We start from the raw sequence: 18,181 nt of genomic DNA on the forward strand, positions 1-18,181 counted from the left end.
AAGGTTCATTATCCTCTGAGTGAGGATTCTCCTCAGAGCCAAATGCCCATTCCCTTTTTCAGAGATTGTCTACCCTGGTTCTAGAGTCCTCAGCCAAGGGAAACATGCTCTCCCCATCCATCCCATTGAGCCCTGTAATAAACTGGGAACAAATTTAAAACAAAATACACACATGCTATGGAGTTAAAATTCCATCATTTTCAGATAACCAATCAGAATCTGTCCCTCACGCTCGGCTTGGAAATTCCACTCTATCAAAGAGAGTGGCCATTGAATCTTATAGCACATTTGAAGGTCATTCATGGTGCCTGTATTGGGGCCATTATCAGACAGCAGAGGCCATCACTGATGATTGTCTCTGATTTTAAACAAGATTCCCATGACTTCACAAATTTCCTGTCCTCATATTCATCATTCCCTATTTTGCCTATAACTCAGGCTAGTCAAGTAATAATACTGATCCTTTCCAAGACTACTGTTGTACCAAGCACTCTGCACATCGATAAAGCACATGGTATGTCAAAATTTTTAAGTATTCAGGTGGGTCAACCGGTTGACGGCTGACACATCTTTAAGTTTCTTACTTTAATCTGTCTCCTGAGCCAGAGTCTTCATGATCAGCAACTGTGGAAAGAGCACTGGATGTGTTAGTAACTCAGGTCAGCAAAGTTTGACCTCAGACTCCTTGAGATCTTCCTATTTATATGTCATAACTAGGGCTCTACAGTTTTGTTTTGGTTTTAATTTTTTGGAACCACTCCATATGGGATTTTTCCTATTATTTTTAAAATAGCATTCAGTAAAATTGGTATCTTTGGTCATTAGGAAAATCTTCACTCAAGAGGTGCTTCAACTTTCATTCTTTATATAGCACAATTTAATTGAAAAAGAAAATAATTAAAATTAGTTCAATTTTTAACTTATTCTTTTTCTTTCATGTGATCATGAACACCTTTTGCCTTTCAGCCTCATTTCAAACTGCTCTTGCTCTCTTCTGGCCTTTTATTTAAATAAAAACACTGTCACGCCACTAAACAGCCCATTTCACAAAACAAATTGGTTTGGTCAGTTATTTATGAGCATTTTGAATGCCACGTGTGGGAATTTTAAAGCAAGAGAAATGAAAATGCAAATTGGCATGGTTGACATTAATGACAGAGTTTTATTGCAAATAAGTTATTTTCTATTTGGTGTTAAATGCTATAGTTTTAACTGATTAAAGTCCTATCATAATTTATTAACATTCTTCAGTTTTGCTTCACAAGTTGTTATATATTTGGGTAACACAGCAGTGTTAGCAGGAGTCCAGAGTGTTATCAACATTCAAGATGTTGGCTATGATTTATGAAGCAGGCATATGTTTTTTGGAAATAATTTCATCTGCTAATGATACGTTTTTGGAGGGATGTTCAATTCCATGCAGTTGCTAAATGGATAAAGCTTACATAATCTGCAATTTCAATAATAATTAAAAAGATATCCAGAAGTCATTTCATCTGTCAACCTGTGATTGCACAGTCAAGTGCCTATATCTTCCCTTCTCGCACTTTATCTCTCATTGGCATCAGCCACAAGCTGCTCTTGCAGATAAGCAAGATCCATTTTAATGAATCCTAGGCTGACTGATTCTGTGCAAGAAGCAATGCCGCAAGCTGTCAGAAGCCCTGTCATATCTTGAGAAAGAGCACTATTGTATTGCAGACTCTAACCTTCACCAACTACAGGGAATATTTTCAAAGGGGTACTAAATACACAATGCTACTACAAAAGAACTCAACCTACCCTTGGGCCCCTTTTGGTATTGTGCAGTTTCTTCACTAATATCACAATTCAAGATTTATAATCAATTATTTTTGCCTTCACGAGGAGTTTTGGATTGAGTTAATATGTTTTGCAAGGCAAAAGGATTATCCTTGATATTCAAAAATTAGGATGAAAGAACTTATTACAATGTTTTAATTTGTTCATAGATTAGGAATTGAAGATTTGCATTAAAGGTAGGTCAACCAATTTCTGGAAGTCACATTCGCTGGTTACTGAACCTGAAACACTGAGAGGCAATTGCCTCATTAAGCTAAGCACAGACCCTGTTTGTTTTGAGAATAAGTTGTAGTTTCTTTAAACTGGCATTCCAAGAGAGAAGAGGTTGTGTGTTTTATTGACAGGTCTAATGAACATGGAACAAGTTGGAGAAACAACTTTCCTAATTGCAGTCGACATGCAGAAAGGGCAAAAGGAACACACAGGCAGTCAGCCCGACCTCAAGAGAAAAAAAATTCATTCATTTCAAAACCAAAACAGTCAGACTCAGATACCTGACCTTGAATGTTACAGCAAGTCCACTAGCAAGGGTGGAGCAGTGTACTTTTGCTTTTGTTTTCTCAAAAAAAATGTTTGTAGTTAGCAGAATGAAGGCAATATTTATTATGGTCATTGAATCATCCAGCATGGAAACAGACCCTTCTGCCCACCCAGTCTGTGTTCACCACCAAGTACCTATTTACACTAATCCTACTCTAATCCCCATTTTATTTTATTCTCCCCACATTCCCATCAACTCCCTTTAGATTCTACAACTCACCTACACACTAGGGGCATCTGACAGTGACATATTAACCTACCAACCCACACGTCCTTGGGACAAGGAAGGAAACTGGAGCACCCAGAGGAAATCCATGTGATCACGGGGAGAATGTGCAACACAAACAGCACAAGAGGTCAGGATTGAACCCATGTCATTGGAGCTGCAAGACAACAGCACTACCAGCTGTGCCACTGTGTCATCCCTGGTAGAGATATGGGTTCATTTGCTACCTTTAAACTACCTTCACAGTTTCACAAAGACTAGAGAGTGCGCTGGTCTTCTGTTGATATTCACCTCAAGTTACTAAGGACTTCTGTTTTTGTTAGACACACAGACTATACACAGAAGTGAGCAATATGTCGTACCCAAGAAGATGTCAAAAGCAAACAAACATTTCCAACTATCAAAATGCTAATATTATTGTTCAAGGAAAATAAGTTGATAGGAGTCAATCTTTATTAAATCTTGAATTCACCTTTTGAAAACTAGGTAATGATGTTCTCTACCATCTGGATTATCTTGTGTTTAATATGTTTTTTTATGTAATTCAGTCAGATTAATCACGTCATACTGATGATTAATTTTCCCCTGTATCACACTAGTTACTCCAATACTATAAGGAACTGTTCCAATTCATGCAAGTGCACAAAGAGGTAACATTTCAGTTTAATACCCACTACTTTACCCGTGAGTCTTCTTTTGATGCCACAAATAGGTTTTTCACTTAAAAGTCAAACTGTATTCCTGCAGCAAGAAGATGTCTCCATTTAGATTTCTGAATGTTCATCACTCTGATTGCCATTTCTAATTAACTTTGTCATCAGTACTATCAGGTGATGGTTTCCAGGGGATCACAGGCCACCTGTCTATCTTTCAGGTGCTATGTTGCAATGACTGCTAATACACAATGATTGAATGTTTTAATTTACCTCCAGTGGTAAACTATGAAGTAGCTCTAAATATCGGACATTAGTAGCTCAGTAATGATGCCCGGGGATAAATTCTTCTTTGGTTGCTACTGTATTAACCATTGGTTGCATTCATCTGTTGACTTTCAGTTCATTTGAAGTAAAAGAGTGAGTTCCAAACTTCTATTATACTATGCACGATGATATGTCTCTTAACCTTTCCCCTGAATGATCCAGGTCTGATTTTATTCTATATAATTGCAAAATGGCCCAGAGTACTTCAAAATTTTCCATCCCTGCCTACATCAGGAAGATGGCATAATACAGCTGTAAACCCACAGGATCTAATATGATAAAGCACATCATAAGCTCACCAAAAGTGGCAAAACTGCAGTCAACAGATGAATAATGTAGATTTTGCCTCTTGGTTGTAAATGATACATTTAGATGGATGTGAAATTTGTCATTTTGCGGCAGCAGTACAGATTATTGTGTCTTGTACTATACTGCTGCCGCAAAACAACAAATTTCACGTCATACGTCAGTGATAAATCTGATTCTGGTTCTGACCCATTTAAAACTGTCAAGCAAACACCAAAATGCTACTTCATAGTTGTAGATCTCCATTTGCTTTCCAGTGATGAAGTTTCCACACCAACAGTGCCAAGAGGAATTTATGACAGTGAAACAATTCTTTTCCAGAGTTCTGATGAATTTTCCCGTTTCCAGTGGGTCTTACTAACCCTCACTCATGAGAGTTCAACTATATTAAGAATCGTAGTTATCAACAACACTAGATTATTTGGCCAATTAAGCCCAATACTCATACATCTCTCTACCACTCAATCTAATCTATAAATAACCTGGACAGTTTCAGTAAATTTCCTCCCTGTTCTTATACACAAAGGTAAACAAAATTTAAGGCATTCAATTTGTTTTTGAACCTTTGGTGCTAAAATGCAACCATTTTGTTTTTAAAATGTGTCGAATCCCAAAAGGCATCTATGCAATTTGTGGAAGCTGTTTCTATATATCCATTACACTGTATGAAATTTTTTTTTTAAATTACAGAGGAGAATTATCCCTAAATCAGGCTCATTACAGAATTGCAAACTATTCATATTCACTTAGAGTTCATATGAAAATATATACACCATCATTTTGCTTGTTCACTAAGGTTCAATAAACTTGTTGGGTAATGGAATCCTACAATGGGGTCAAGTCCAGAGTCATTCTAGAGACATGGATGACCCTCTGATTACACAGGATGGCACCTGTCATTTGGGAATTCAGAGTTCAATAGGACTGCTGCAGGGAAGAATACAGGTGCAAGTTTTGATGAGCAAAAGAATGCACTACACCCAAAACTAATAATTTATAGATAAATATTAAATGTATTATTAAAAAGGGGACATTAGACTTCAATAAAATTCAACTTCTTTTTAACCAAATAACTTCCATTTATCATACCATGCTTGTTATTATTCAGCTAGTTTTACAGCAAACTTTAGAAACCTCATTAAAAACGTAGTAAGATCCTTGTTAAGAAACAAACACAATTCACTGTAATGAATCAAGACACGACAGTCCAACCTGAATAGCAGCACAATCCAGTGACCCAGGTTCGATTCTGATGTCCAACATTGACTGTGTAGAGTTTGGACATTCTTCTTGTGGGCATGTGGGTTTCCCCCGGGTGCTCTGGATTCCCCCATATCCCAATAAAGTACTGGTGGGTAAGTTAATAGGCCACTGAAAATTACCCATAGTGTGAGTGGGTGACCAGAGAATCAGCAGGAATGAATAGGCCTAAAATAGATTACTGGGAAATAAGTGGAGAAATAAGATTGATGCAATTGCTCTGACAGTCAGTACAGCCTCGATGGGCTGAATGGCTGCCTTCTATGTCATACGGAAATGCAAAATAATAACATTGCTGAAGGGACAAGAGTCAAATAACATTATCATCTTATTTACCAAGATGGAAACTTCTTTTAAAAAAAGTCCTTTAGAGATGTAATGAATAAATTTCTGAATTCTCCCATCATACTTCAAGTGATAAACACTACTACACCTTGGCCTTGCAATAATCCACTTCAATACAGAAATACAACCAATTTGTCTGATCATTGGACATTTCTTCCATTGCCCAAAAGGGCACTGGCCATATGCCCAGGATCACACAATTGGTCCCAGCATGGCGCCGGGAGCAATTTTTCTGCAGGGAGCCTGGCTTGCAGTACTTCAGCATGGCTGAAGTGCAGCAATGGGGCTGCCTCAGCACAGACAGCCTGCTGCTCTCACAGGACGGCTTTGGCAGCTGCTGAAGTCTCACCCCCAGGTTCTCCCGCTGTTAAATCTGTCAGCGTTACCAAGCAACTGTGAATGTCTGACATTCAGTCAGCAACACATAGGACCCGTTAAAAAATAAAACGCAGATAAAATAATTAATTTAACACCTTGAAAGACAGAATAAGAAAAATTAAAGTCCTGAAATAATAAAAAAAATTTCAAAAACTTTCTCTCGGCAGCCATCATTTCCTATTCTTTTGAATCAGACAGCTGTGCTTACACCAGGTTTTAAAGTGGTTATAGCCTCAATAGCCAGGCTCTGCAGCCTGGGAGCAGGAAAGATGCAAAGCTACCCCACTGGACTGCACAAAGATTCCAGTGCAGTACAGGGAGAGCCTCAGTCAGTACATCAGTACTGGAAACCAAGAATTTCACAGTAAACTATAATACACCTGTTGCTGTGAGAGGAGAAGATCTGCTGATAATTCTGACTGGTTTTGGCTGCAAGACATTTCAAATCAAAAGTATACAACAAATCTATCTACCAGTTTGTTAAAATAACTACACATTCGTTTATCTAATCCAATGGCAGACACTCCACTATTTGTAAACTATCTTATAATATTTATATGGTTGTTCCATCAAAAAATTACAAGGTAAACTTTTAATTTTAATCAACATCTCATTTAGCTGGAGAGAGCAAGGTGATCTACCCAAGCACAATCCACCGTCCCGTGAAATAACAGGACTGCTTCACAATCTTATCTTAACAGCACACAAAAAAATGTTGCCCAATAATAAAAAAGGTTGCCATTTTGTTGTGCTACTGATAAATCAAAAAATTTCTATGGCAAGGTCCAGGCAGACTAAAGGCCAAGGCCAAGAAATTCATCTGTGCATTTAATGACATGCTTGAGATTGTTGTGCCATGTCCAAGTGAAAGTTGACTAGTCCAGGAGTGGGGTCATGTCTCCTGGGTGCGGGGACGGCACTGGTTATCAGGGCCCTGGAGGATGATCTGGGGGTTCAAGGGAGTTGTGGGTCAGGAGTTCAGAAATCAGGGCCAGGAGTTGCAACTTATGTCAGGTTCCAAGAAGCCCCCTTTAAATAGCATTGTTGCAAGGCCATAACAGCTTGGTTGTTCTAACGACGCTCAATGACAAGTGCTTCTCAGAACAATTTCCTGGGCAACGTTCCTTTGAAAGTCACATCAGATGCATAACGATGGTAAGCATCCAGAAGTGCCCAGCTGAAATTCCAGATCGGCACGCTTTGACCCAGAAATAATTACAATTGTGTTCCATTCTGGAAATAATCAATTTTCTCAATTTGCTACTGGACCAAAAAAAAGCACTATGCATCTACATTTATATTGAAGCAGTTCCATCTGAACTACTGTAAAAGAGCCATTAACAGGCTATTTAAAATCCTGTATAGTAGGAATTTAAGACACACTAATGAAATGATCCTCTCTGCAGTTCACATCAAAACCTAAAAGAACAGTAGTTCATGAATGAAAACCCAGTCACGGTTCTAGACTCTATCAACACTGCAGGTCTTGGAAAAAATAACCACTCATAGTGTGGATTATTCAGATTATTTTTCAAATTAATCTTGTTTAAGTTACAGAAAGTAACCCTTATTCAATAGGATATATGCATCCAAGTAGTGTAATTATTGCCCATCCCAAGATTGGGAGATTAAAATAAAAACTCCCAGTCATGATACAGATCCAAGACTAGTAAAACATGTTACTCAGGTGAGGGATAGCAAAAATGGCCCAAACATGATAACATTAGTATTTTATTTACTGCTGTTCTCAAAGAAAGTTGGAATCAATGTTTCAACGACCTGCAGATTTATTCTTTTCCCACCTTGTTTTGAGTTTGGTGCCCTTTGTAGGAAACCCAGGGAATTCAACAGGACACACTGGTTAATCATCTCATCGCATGGAATTATTTTTTTTCTGCTTTGTGTCAACATGCATGGAATTCACAAAAATCGTTATTCAGAGAACAAAGTACATACACATGGGATTAAACTAAAATATAAAAGAAAACTTAAAATGAAAAAATATTATTAAAATATTTTTCTGAGGATGAGACTCTAAATGTGTTTTACAGGTCCAGGGTGGATATAGCATCGTAGATTTAGTCCATAATTAAAAGTGAGAATATTGCACGAAAATTTGAAATTCACACCAAATCAGTCACATCTGTGATAATGGCATCTGTGAAGTCTACACCAGCACTTGCCATGGGGGAGTAGGGCATCACTGCCAACAACTTGCAAGGTGCCTTGTTTAACCCCATGGAAGTCATTGTCAGTTTTGCACTGCAACGGCAGAGAACACTCACAGTTTCATCATCATTACATCTACAAGTTCAGGGCCAATGAACTTGATTGGAAACTATGTAATTTTCATCACCACCTTTCCTGTGAATAATAACAGATATCAAGCAACATATAGTGTTACTGTTTTCTTCACAATGCTAAGCTGCACCCACAAACTGGCTGTTTTTAGGGTAATTGGAATGTATTCTTCTGATCGAGCAGTGCTGCCTACTTTTTCTGTAAAGCATCAATCCCACGATGAACAAATGCATTATGCATCCTGTTGAGAATAACATTGAAAACTCACACATCCAACAGTAACTTTCCAATAGCTTCACAACAAAATGAGCACTGGAGACACACACTAGATCTGCACAGTAACCTGGGTCTTTAGTTCCTTTCTTCTTTTCTCTGTAATTTCTCATCTCTTGTCCCCTAAAGGCAAGGCCTCTCTGTTGGATTCAGTTCCATGGCGATCGCATATCCACTGGACATCTTCAAGAGTAAGTGCAAATCTTCAAGAGTAAGTCTGGATGGTGTCTAGAAGCACAATTGCATCTCACACAGGTCGAACTCTAACTTTGTACAGCATCCACACCAGTGTTTTGGAACAGGATTAAGCTTTTAGCCCCACTCCCCCCCAAAACCTGTTCTACCATTCCATTAAATTATGATTGATCTGCATCTTAACTCCATCTTGGATCCACTGTTCATAATGCCTCTTCCCTAATGAAAGTCTAGTAATCTTGGTGACAACATGTTGAGCTGGCCTAAACTCAGCAGTATTTTGGAGAAGGGGAGAAAGAAGTTTCACATTTCTCCCACTGTGATTGTAAAGACTTTCTTCCCGACACCACCCTTGAATATTCAATGAATATAAATCTTGATAAGACTCAATGAACAGCAACTAGGATTAGAATCCCTCACTAACTAAAGGGATAGGGACTGCTGTCACAGCTAACATCCACACAGCATCATCCTAATCCAGATCAGTGGATTGCCAATCCTGTTTTTGAAAATGAAGCATAAGAACAATCATTCCACTTGGTTTTGGGTAACGTGCTGAAATAAGTACTGGCAATTTTCCAGTCATGATCAGTTAAGCATTCAGATGGGCTACTTCATTTAACATCAGACCTACAGGCCTATGGTCAGCATTCATTTGTATGGATAAGCCTGTAAAATTGCCAGAGGCAATTAACAAGATTTACATTACAACAGCAGCATAATGGAACCACATAAGTGAAATCAGGGTGGTTGATCAGAATCTTCATTGAGGACTTGGGACTTAAAGAGAGTTTAAAGGAGGGAGCACAACAGAGATAGAAAGGCAATTCCAGAAATGGGGCTAAATCATAGACACAAATGGCACAATAATTAGAGAAAACAAAACTGGTCAGAACTGGAGGAGCATACAGATCCTTGAGTTTCAAGATCAGGAGGTTGTTTCAGAAATGGGGAAAGGCAAGGCCATGGAGGTTTCTGAAAACCAAGATGATAAATTGAAAACCATAAGACCATAATAACAGGAGCATGTGTAGCCCATGAATCCCTCAAGCCTGCTACATCATTAATATGATCATGGCTGATCAGTGATCTCATTTTCACTTTTGATCTTCATATCCTTAGATTCTCTCGAAATGATAAAATTTTTTATCATTTCATCTTGAATATACCCAACATCTGAACTTCCAAAATAAAAATAGGCAAGGAAAAAAAGAGATAGGCTAGGAAAGGGAAGAAAAGAGAAAGAAAAGGCAGTGTGTGGTGTGTCTCTGTGGTTTGATTTACTTGAAGTGGGAGAATTCAATGTTCAAGCCATTAGGCTGCAAGGTCCCCAGACGGAAAATGAGGTGCTCTTCCTCCAGTTTGCATTTGGACTTCTCCTGGCAGTGGAGGCGGCAGAAGACGGACATATCATTGAGGGAGTGGGAGGGGGAGTTGAAGTGACTGGCAATGGGAAGATGCAGATCACTGTTATGGATGGAGCGCAGGTCCTCTATGAAACACAGGTGCTCTATCTTTTACCTGCATCAATTGTGCCCACCCCACCTCCCCTCTGTTACCAAACTATCACTGCCCTGTTTCTCACGCCTATATATTGAGCTTCCCCTTCTCCCGTCTTCAGTCCTGAAGAAGGATCCTGACCTGAAACATTGACCATCTGCTTTTCTCATCAGATACTGCCTGGCCTACTGAGTTCCTCCAGCATCTTCTTGTTTGTTCATCTAGATTCCGGCATCTGCAGTCCTTTGTTTCTTAGAAATCAATTTGTTAGTGGTATTAAACAACACCAAAACAGAAAGAAAACTCGTATATCGTGTGTGCTATTGAAACCAGAACCTTACAGTTATTATTACAGTATAGATTGTTATATTATTGGAATTTACCTACTTAACCCACTTGCCTTAAGGACCACATAAGAAATGGCTTGAAAAAGAACAACAAATCAGCAGTTAAACATTACAACTGTGCTCCAGACCACAGATTAACCATTGCATCTCCACAGGATATAGAACATTCTTAACAGATCAGAACATCCCAAAGTGACTCACATGAGCATGATCTAACAAAGAAAACAAATTGACACTTAGCCATCTTAATGGCCAAAGGAGACCAAAAGTTTGGTTAACAAATTTTAATGAGTCTCTCATACCAAGAGAAAGAAGTTTGGTGCGAGTGAGAAAACAGTATTGAGAGAACGAAGAAGACAAAACATGGTACAGCTGCAAAGAACAATGTGGCCATTAGTAGGATGATCATTCTAATGCACACCATAAAAATAGAAAATAATTCATCTTCAATTCCCTTCAAGATACTTGCAAATAGAGTAAAGTATGTCAAATTTGTGGGAATGATAAATCAGCATGTGACCAGGCACTGTTGGCTGATATTTCAAAAATACAAGCAGCTTTATTTTGTTATAGCTCATTGACTACAATGAAAATTAAAACTGTTCTGTATCCTTTGACTACCAAACACATTAGGAATTATTTCATGACAGCATTAGTTTTTATTTCTTATTTTCTGATTGTGATAGTAATTACAGATCTTTCTAGCACAGTTTTATGTATTTACTGCCAAGTCAGAGTAATACTTAATATGCCCTAATATGGCACAATGTCAAAATGTTTCATAATGGTTCCACGAAGCACTATTGGGTCATTTTGCTATAGTAAAGACACCGTTATTGTACTACAAGTTGTCACTGTGTAGGTACTCTGTTTGAAAAGTCACCTGTACAGGTAAACTTTTCATAAACTAAGGCAAAGGTCACAAAAGCAGGAAGGTTACTTAACTCCAATGAAACAATCATTAGGCCACAACTAAAGAAATGCATTCAATTCTGGTCACTACATTTTAGGAACGATATTAAACTCCTAGAGAAGGTACAGAAAAAATTACAAGAACGTTTTCTTCCCTGGGACAAAGATCGAGAGAAAATTTGACAAAGGTGTACAAAATCATAATGGGTTTGGATAGAGTTGAGAGAAATGGTTGCTGTTAGCAGATGCTTCAAGGACCAAGTGATTCAAAGTGATGGGGAAAGGTACAAATTTTTTTTTTATATACAAAGAATTCACTGCCTGCAAGGGGGTGGAAATAAAACTAATGAGGACTTTCAAGAGGGGTCACAATAGACATATACAGGAAATTAACTAGCAGTACCACAGAGAAATAAGGGCAGTGGGACTGATTGGAGTGGTTTAGAGAGCCAAATGGGCCAGTTAAACATGAATTTCATAACAATTCTAATCACCAATTGCTGTTGAAAACTTTCAACTGTTAGTTTCTTGGGTTTCTCTCTCAGAAGAGAATAGTTCAGATGTAACGGCAGGCAATGACCATCTTTTTCTTTCATTTTATGTATTTGGATTTTGCTTATCAGTTGTAAGTCTTTGATGTTTCATGCAAAGTGTACGACTTGGTGTGTCACTTCTGAAGTACAAGGATCTATAACATGTATACTAAATAAAGATAACTACTATTGGCTATTCCCACGGCTTATTTTGTGGCACAGCAAATTATATGTTCTACTATTAATACCACATAATGACGAGTACAACACAATTAGTTTCAGGATTTATTTATTTTTGGGTATGAAGATGAACTTTTGTTACCTGAAGGGCAAAAGATCCAATGGCCAACATTATTTAAGTCTGAAGTGCTTCTGATTTTACTTGTGAACTGACCTGCCTCTATGGTCATTCCTAAAGTGCTTTATACACTGAATAAACTGCCCAATTGGAGGTTAACTTTGTTTTTAAGGCTCTGCAAGTTGTCAGCTGTTTTCTCTTCTTGTAAAGAGGTCAGGAAGACCAGCAAGAACAAAAAAAATGGACTTGTTTTTGCTGGGTATTTTTTTTGAAAAGGTAAATGATGTGTGATTTGTTACCATGCAACATAAAGCATAACTGGCTGGAATCTGGGATGCATGGTCGCAGACAGGGACTCTCACAACATTTAACAATGATTAGTGGAGATGGGTATTTGATAGTTGGCACGGAGAGGGTGGCCAAAGGGCCAGCTTCTCTGGTGTGCGACTCTATAATTCTGGAGTGCAATAGATCTTCAGTGTTAAACCATCTCACCCAACAATCTGCTCCAACGCCCAGGACCCTTGCCCAAATGTGGGATTAATACCAAATACATGCTCCGTCTCAGCTTCAGAAACCCCATATCCCTTTGATTATTTTCAGTTTAATAACCTCACATTTACAGAGATACCTCTTGTGTTCTGAAGTAGGTAAGGTTAAAATGAATCTGAAATATGGATGCAGTGGAAAGTCCTGCAGCATTTGTTACTGAAGCTCGAAATACCCTAGTTTGGTTTTTTTATTGATAAAAGCGTGCTAGATTAATAGAGTCATGCAGTGATGCAGCACAGAAACAGACCCTTCGGCCCAACTGGTCCATGCCGACCAAGATTCCCATCTTTACAAGCAAAAAATATGTAATCACTTTTAACCCATGAGAGAAATGGTTCCCTTATTTATCTTTATGAAGAGCAAGCAAATTATTAGCCCATCTTATCTCAGCAAACACCAACTAGCAGATGAGCACTGTAATTTCGGCATCCTCTGCATTTATTTTCGTTCAAGCTTACCTTGTCAGGCGCCGGGAACTGCAGCTGGTTGACATCCAGTGGTGTGATAAGGGGGATGGTGTCAAAACCATCTTCAAGGGCTGCAGCCTTCCCATTGCTCTTGTCAGTCAGATTGTTTCCCAACTTCACCATGGCTGCGGACAACCGACGAGGGGGCTTCTTTATTCAGAACTAGGGGGGGGGGGAAACATCAATGAAGCAGATGGGGCTTTAAAGAATTAAAATCTGGAACCAACGACCTTCTGTCAGAATTCACTACAATCACGATTCCCAGAGGATCCGCGTGAAACATACAGATGATTTTTAATGCCTTTTTTTCCCCATTTTATTTTAAGTTGTCTTGTTAACCTAATCGAAAGAAACGGGCTAAAGGCGAGGGAAACCATGCTATTGTCAAACCTATCCACCGTTTGCTTGAGCAACCGGGGCACAAGCAGAGAACACTTGTTCGGATAAACCCAGCAGGAAATTCGGGAGTTTAATTTGACGCAGTGCAAAATTCCGCACAAATTATTCAAACCCGACATAATTTACATTTTTAAAAAACACAAAGCGAATTGCTCGTCACAATTTCAGAAGGAAGCAATCGGAAAATGCAGGATATGTCAAATGCGTTTTGTTTCCTATTCCTCAAAAGCCCCAATTTTTTTTTTTACACACACTGTAATCCAATTTACTGCAATTTGGAATAAATCTGTAAAAAATCAGGGCGAACAATGTCGGTGTGTGAAAAGAGATGCCCCAGTAACATGGGAGCATCCCAAGGTAAGACACGGCCAGCAACTCGCTCCCGTCCTCCGGAAATTAAACCGCGAAGCGGAGAAATAAGCAGAATTTTTTTTTGAAAGAAAGCCGCCTCACCTGATAATTCTTCCAGAAAAAATACAAAGAGTTTTTTTTAAATTGTCTTCTTCGCGAAAGCCTTTTCCACTTCAGCTAGAAAAATGGCGGAAAATAGCTAGCCGGAGAAGCGTTGTCGAGGATGCAGTAAAGTCATTGATCGAGTTTGGAGAATGTTTTCATTTTCAAGGCTCGTCTGTGGTGACGCAGCCGCGCTGTCGGCTCTGGAGCGAGCAGATACCTTTCTGCTGCGCCCACACCGCATCAGTTCACCAGCAGGTTTTATTTCTGAAGAGCTTGGGTTTGTCCTTTTTGAAATCCAGTTCCTCTCTTCAAACAAACAAAACAAAAATACCCGCCCCCACGGACAAACACTAAAAATAGAGCGGATGGTGGCTGGAAATCTGAAAAGCAGAGACGGTTCAGTGGCGGGTTAACGTTTGAGGTCAAGGACCGTACACCGTCCGAGTGCCAAATTGTTCTCTCTTGGGCTAAGCAGAATTGTATTTACCTAACCGCCTTTATTGTTTCCAACGCAAGAGACCTTCAAAATAGCGGCTGTGGAATAAAATGTCACACAGTCGTTTAAGACGATATTAGGACAGGAACATGGGGGTTTTAAGAAACATCTTAAAAAAGAAGCAGGTGAAGTCTGGAAATGAAATTTCAGAGGTAAGGGCCTAAGCAGCTGAAATTTTATTTTAATTAATCTTTCCCTTTGTTCCCACGTTAATGGTCTTCGGTGAATTGCAGACTAACTGGTGATTGAAGGCAAGTTAGGGCATAATTGGGACTGACAACTCAATGCAGTACCAAGGGAAGGTTGAACTGGTAGGGATACAGTCTTTCCTGTGAAATGGTGAACACTCTGGGTTGTATTATAAAGATCCCAATGATATTATTTTGAAGGTGACCAGAAGAGCTCTCTTGTTCTACCAATAGTTATCCCTCAACCAACAACACAATAAAAATAGATTATCTGCTTGTTACCACATTGCTGTCTTTGAAGCCTTGTGTTCAACTTGGTTATGTATGCTTGGAATATAAAAGTGACTACTGTCACGAACCAGCAACAAAAGAAACACACTGAGCATGATTCAGTGTTAAAAACTATTAATTACTACTTATGATAATACGTAAAATAAAAGTAAAAATGTTAGTATGTTAGAATTCAAAAATGTTAAACCTCGAACGTTAACCCCAAAACTAAACTCGTCGTGTGGGTGTGGCAAAGTCCAAAACTCCCAGTTCCGGAATGGTTCTTAAAGTTCAGTTCCGCAAGCCATAAGGTGAAACATGAGCAAGGGCTTCTTCAACAACCACCGTTGTCTGAAGATAAGACATAGACGTAGAGAAACATAGAGAGAGTACATATGAAATCCAAATGTTCCACGATGGAACCCAAACAACACTTCAGTGTTTACTCGGTAGTGACTTCCTCACCCCGAAAAGCATCCGACCCGTGGTCGTCCACACACAAATACCTGTTTCCTTCTACAGGTCAGCAACAAAGTGAACTCCACCGGACTACTTCCAACTTCCATACATGGATTTCTATGGCAAACACAGTTATTGTTTCTCATCCATCGATAGAGAAAACAAGCAGGCTGGTGTCCCTCTCCCTTCTCTCTCTCTCTCTTCTTCTTACTTCTTCAACAACGTCATTACGTCCTTTATCTTCTATTGACGTAAGCACGCCCCACACACACATACACACACTCTCTATCTTAGAGGGACTTTCACTGAGTCCGTAACACTACATATCAAATGTACTTTATGGCTGCAATGTGCATTGGGACATCCTGAAGTTCCCAAATTCAGTCTTTCATTCTCCTTTCATAAAATCAGATCTGCAAATGGTATTAAGCTTCACGGCCAGATGCCCAGTTTGAAACATTCATCATGTCCAAAATTTCCATATAGATTAAGTAGATCGATAGCTGATGAATACAGATACATGGTAGTGCACAAAAGAATATATAATATGCATGATAAAATGGCCTTAGCAAAGATAAAATTAATCTAGGTGCAATAGTTGTTCATGCATTGCCAATGCTATTCAATTTACAACTATGCTCAACAGTGCAAATAAATCTAGAAACATCTTAAAGATCAATGATTAGAAGTTGAATGGTCTAAAACTGTTGGAGCTATGTACATCTGTACATACATCCTTGATTCCACAACGTATAAGTACAAATTATTATAAATCACACATTTGCACACACAGTTTATAAAACCTACTTTGTGTTGACACCTTTTTGACACAGTTTCATCTTAACTTTTACCATTGTAAGTCTGAGTGACCTCATTTATTCTGGAAGCTGTCAAGTTATAAGTCATTTTGTAATTATATCTTCCCACCAGCATTTTAATGACACAGTATTTGCCAACTCATCATCCTGCATTTCAGAACAATATTTTTTTTCTGATCAATTCTTCCTCAGCTTTCCACAAGTTTAACTAGATGTAAATTTAATTAATCTTCCACGGCATTATTTATGGGAAATCAGATACATTTTAAGAGAGGGGGGAAAGGGACAGGTGGTTGGAGAGGACAAGAGAACAAAGAGGAGGAACAAGGGAAGACAAGGCCAATACCACTCCCTCTCCTAACTCCCTTTTGTATTCTGCACCCTTTCTTCCTGCCATTTTGGGACTTAGACATCTGACTATGATGCCTGTTCGTATTCCTTCCCATCCTGCACCAACTGGATGGGAGGTTTGTGCTGTGGAGCAGGTTTATCCTTTTTAAAACTTCAGGATAATAAAGTGAGAGAAGCAGAAAAGTGAGAAACCTTATATTTTGTTTTAACTATTTAGATAGCTAATATTCTAATTCATCAACAACATTGCTTTAGACAGAAGTGACTTATATAGTGATGTAGAACCTGGTATATAGACATAAGAAGGTGAGAAGAAGTATGGAAATCAGGAGGCAGAGTGAATGACGTGAAGGAAGAGCCATTTGTAGAAATAAGCAGCTTGAAGAGAGCTGAGGGAGGAAAACATCAAAATGAACATGACATGCACCCAAAATCTTCACATTTCTACCTTATGCAGTTAAATTTCCAACTATCTAAATTTAAGAATTTCCCCTCTAAACCTTTCCACCTTCTAACCTCATCCTTTAAGATGTTCCTTGAAATCTACTTTGACAAAGTTTTCAGCAGCTTGGTTTTGTCTGTGGTTTGGTGTTAAATTTGTTTGTTAACCTTCATGTGAAGGGCAGCAGTGAAAAGAGAAAGTGAGTATTGAGAAGGAAGAGGAGGTGTGGTGATGACAGCTAGCTTCAGTGGTTACAGGGGAAGGTAAGTGTGGGAATCGAAGGAAAGGAGACAAAGAAAGGAAACCCGATCCTTCATGATCCCAAGAAATCCTCCAACAATTTGCAGCTAATTAACTATTTACAGAGAACAGTTAGTGCTATAATGTAGGCAAGGCAGCAGCCAATGTATGACAACAAGGTCTCACAAGTAGCATTGTCACAAATATCAGATAATCTATTTTTTTCAGTGATATCGGCTGGGATAAATATTGATTGTATAACAGATCAATGAGATAGTGGTGGCAAGGGCACTCATGGTGTTAAAGGAAGAGGAAAAGGCAAAAGGGTAATTTTAAAAGAATGTAGCATGATAGATTTAGGAATAAGATAAAGCAATACTTGTGGGCCAGGAGGGTGGATAATGACACACTGGACAACTGCAAGTACATTGTAAGTTTTTTAAGTGATATTTTTTTCATTCCACCCCTTCCAACCCCATCTCCCTGTCACAAAGAAGAGACAGACAAAATGTGGTGCTGAGGAATATAAAAGATAAAGGAAAGTAGTAAAACACACACAAAAAGGGCTTTGGAATGTCTGGAGGATATTCCAAATTTATGGAGGAAACATTTGTTCTATTGCACCTTTGCTCTTTCATTCTTTCTTCCTTTCTGATGCCTTCCCTCCAAGATAAATAGTCACCATCCAGCAATATAGTGGGGATATTACACAAATAATATTATCTTAATTAATTAAAAGAGTGCACGTACCTTTGCCCACTAAGCAATAAGGAAGTATTGGTGAGAAATCAAAAATGTAGTGTAAGCTTTATACAGGCAGATCGCTGA

At 38.7% G+C, this 18,181-nt stretch overlaps 1 protein-coding gene across 1 annotated transcript in view; it reads right to left on the reverse strand.

Annotated features, from left to right (window-relative positions):
* The window catches only part of LOC127585699 (neuronal vesicle trafficking-associated protein 1-like), a 68,408-nt gene extending 53,979 nt beyond the window's left edge, over positions 1 to 14,429 (reverse strand). The window contains exons 1-2 of the mRNA XM_052043401.1: positions 14,087 to 14,429; positions 13,226 to 13,396 (exon numbers count right to left, since the gene is read on the reverse strand). Coding sequence (XP_051899361.1) covers positions 13,226 to 13,357 — 132 coding nt within the window. The 5' untranslated portion in view covers positions 13,358 to 13,396; positions 14,087 to 14,429. The remainder of the gene's footprint in view (positions 1 to 13,225; positions 13,397 to 14,086) is intronic.
* Positions 14,430 to 18,181: the final 3,752 nt, after the last annotated feature.

The sequence above is a fragment of the Pristis pectinata genome, chromosome 2 (genome assembly GCF_009764475.1).
Source record: "Pristis pectinata isolate sPriPec2 chromosome 2, sPriPec2.1.pri, whole genome shotgun sequence".
NCBI lineage: Eukaryota > Metazoa > Chordata > Chondrichthyes > Rhinopristiformes > Pristidae > Pristis > Pristis pectinata.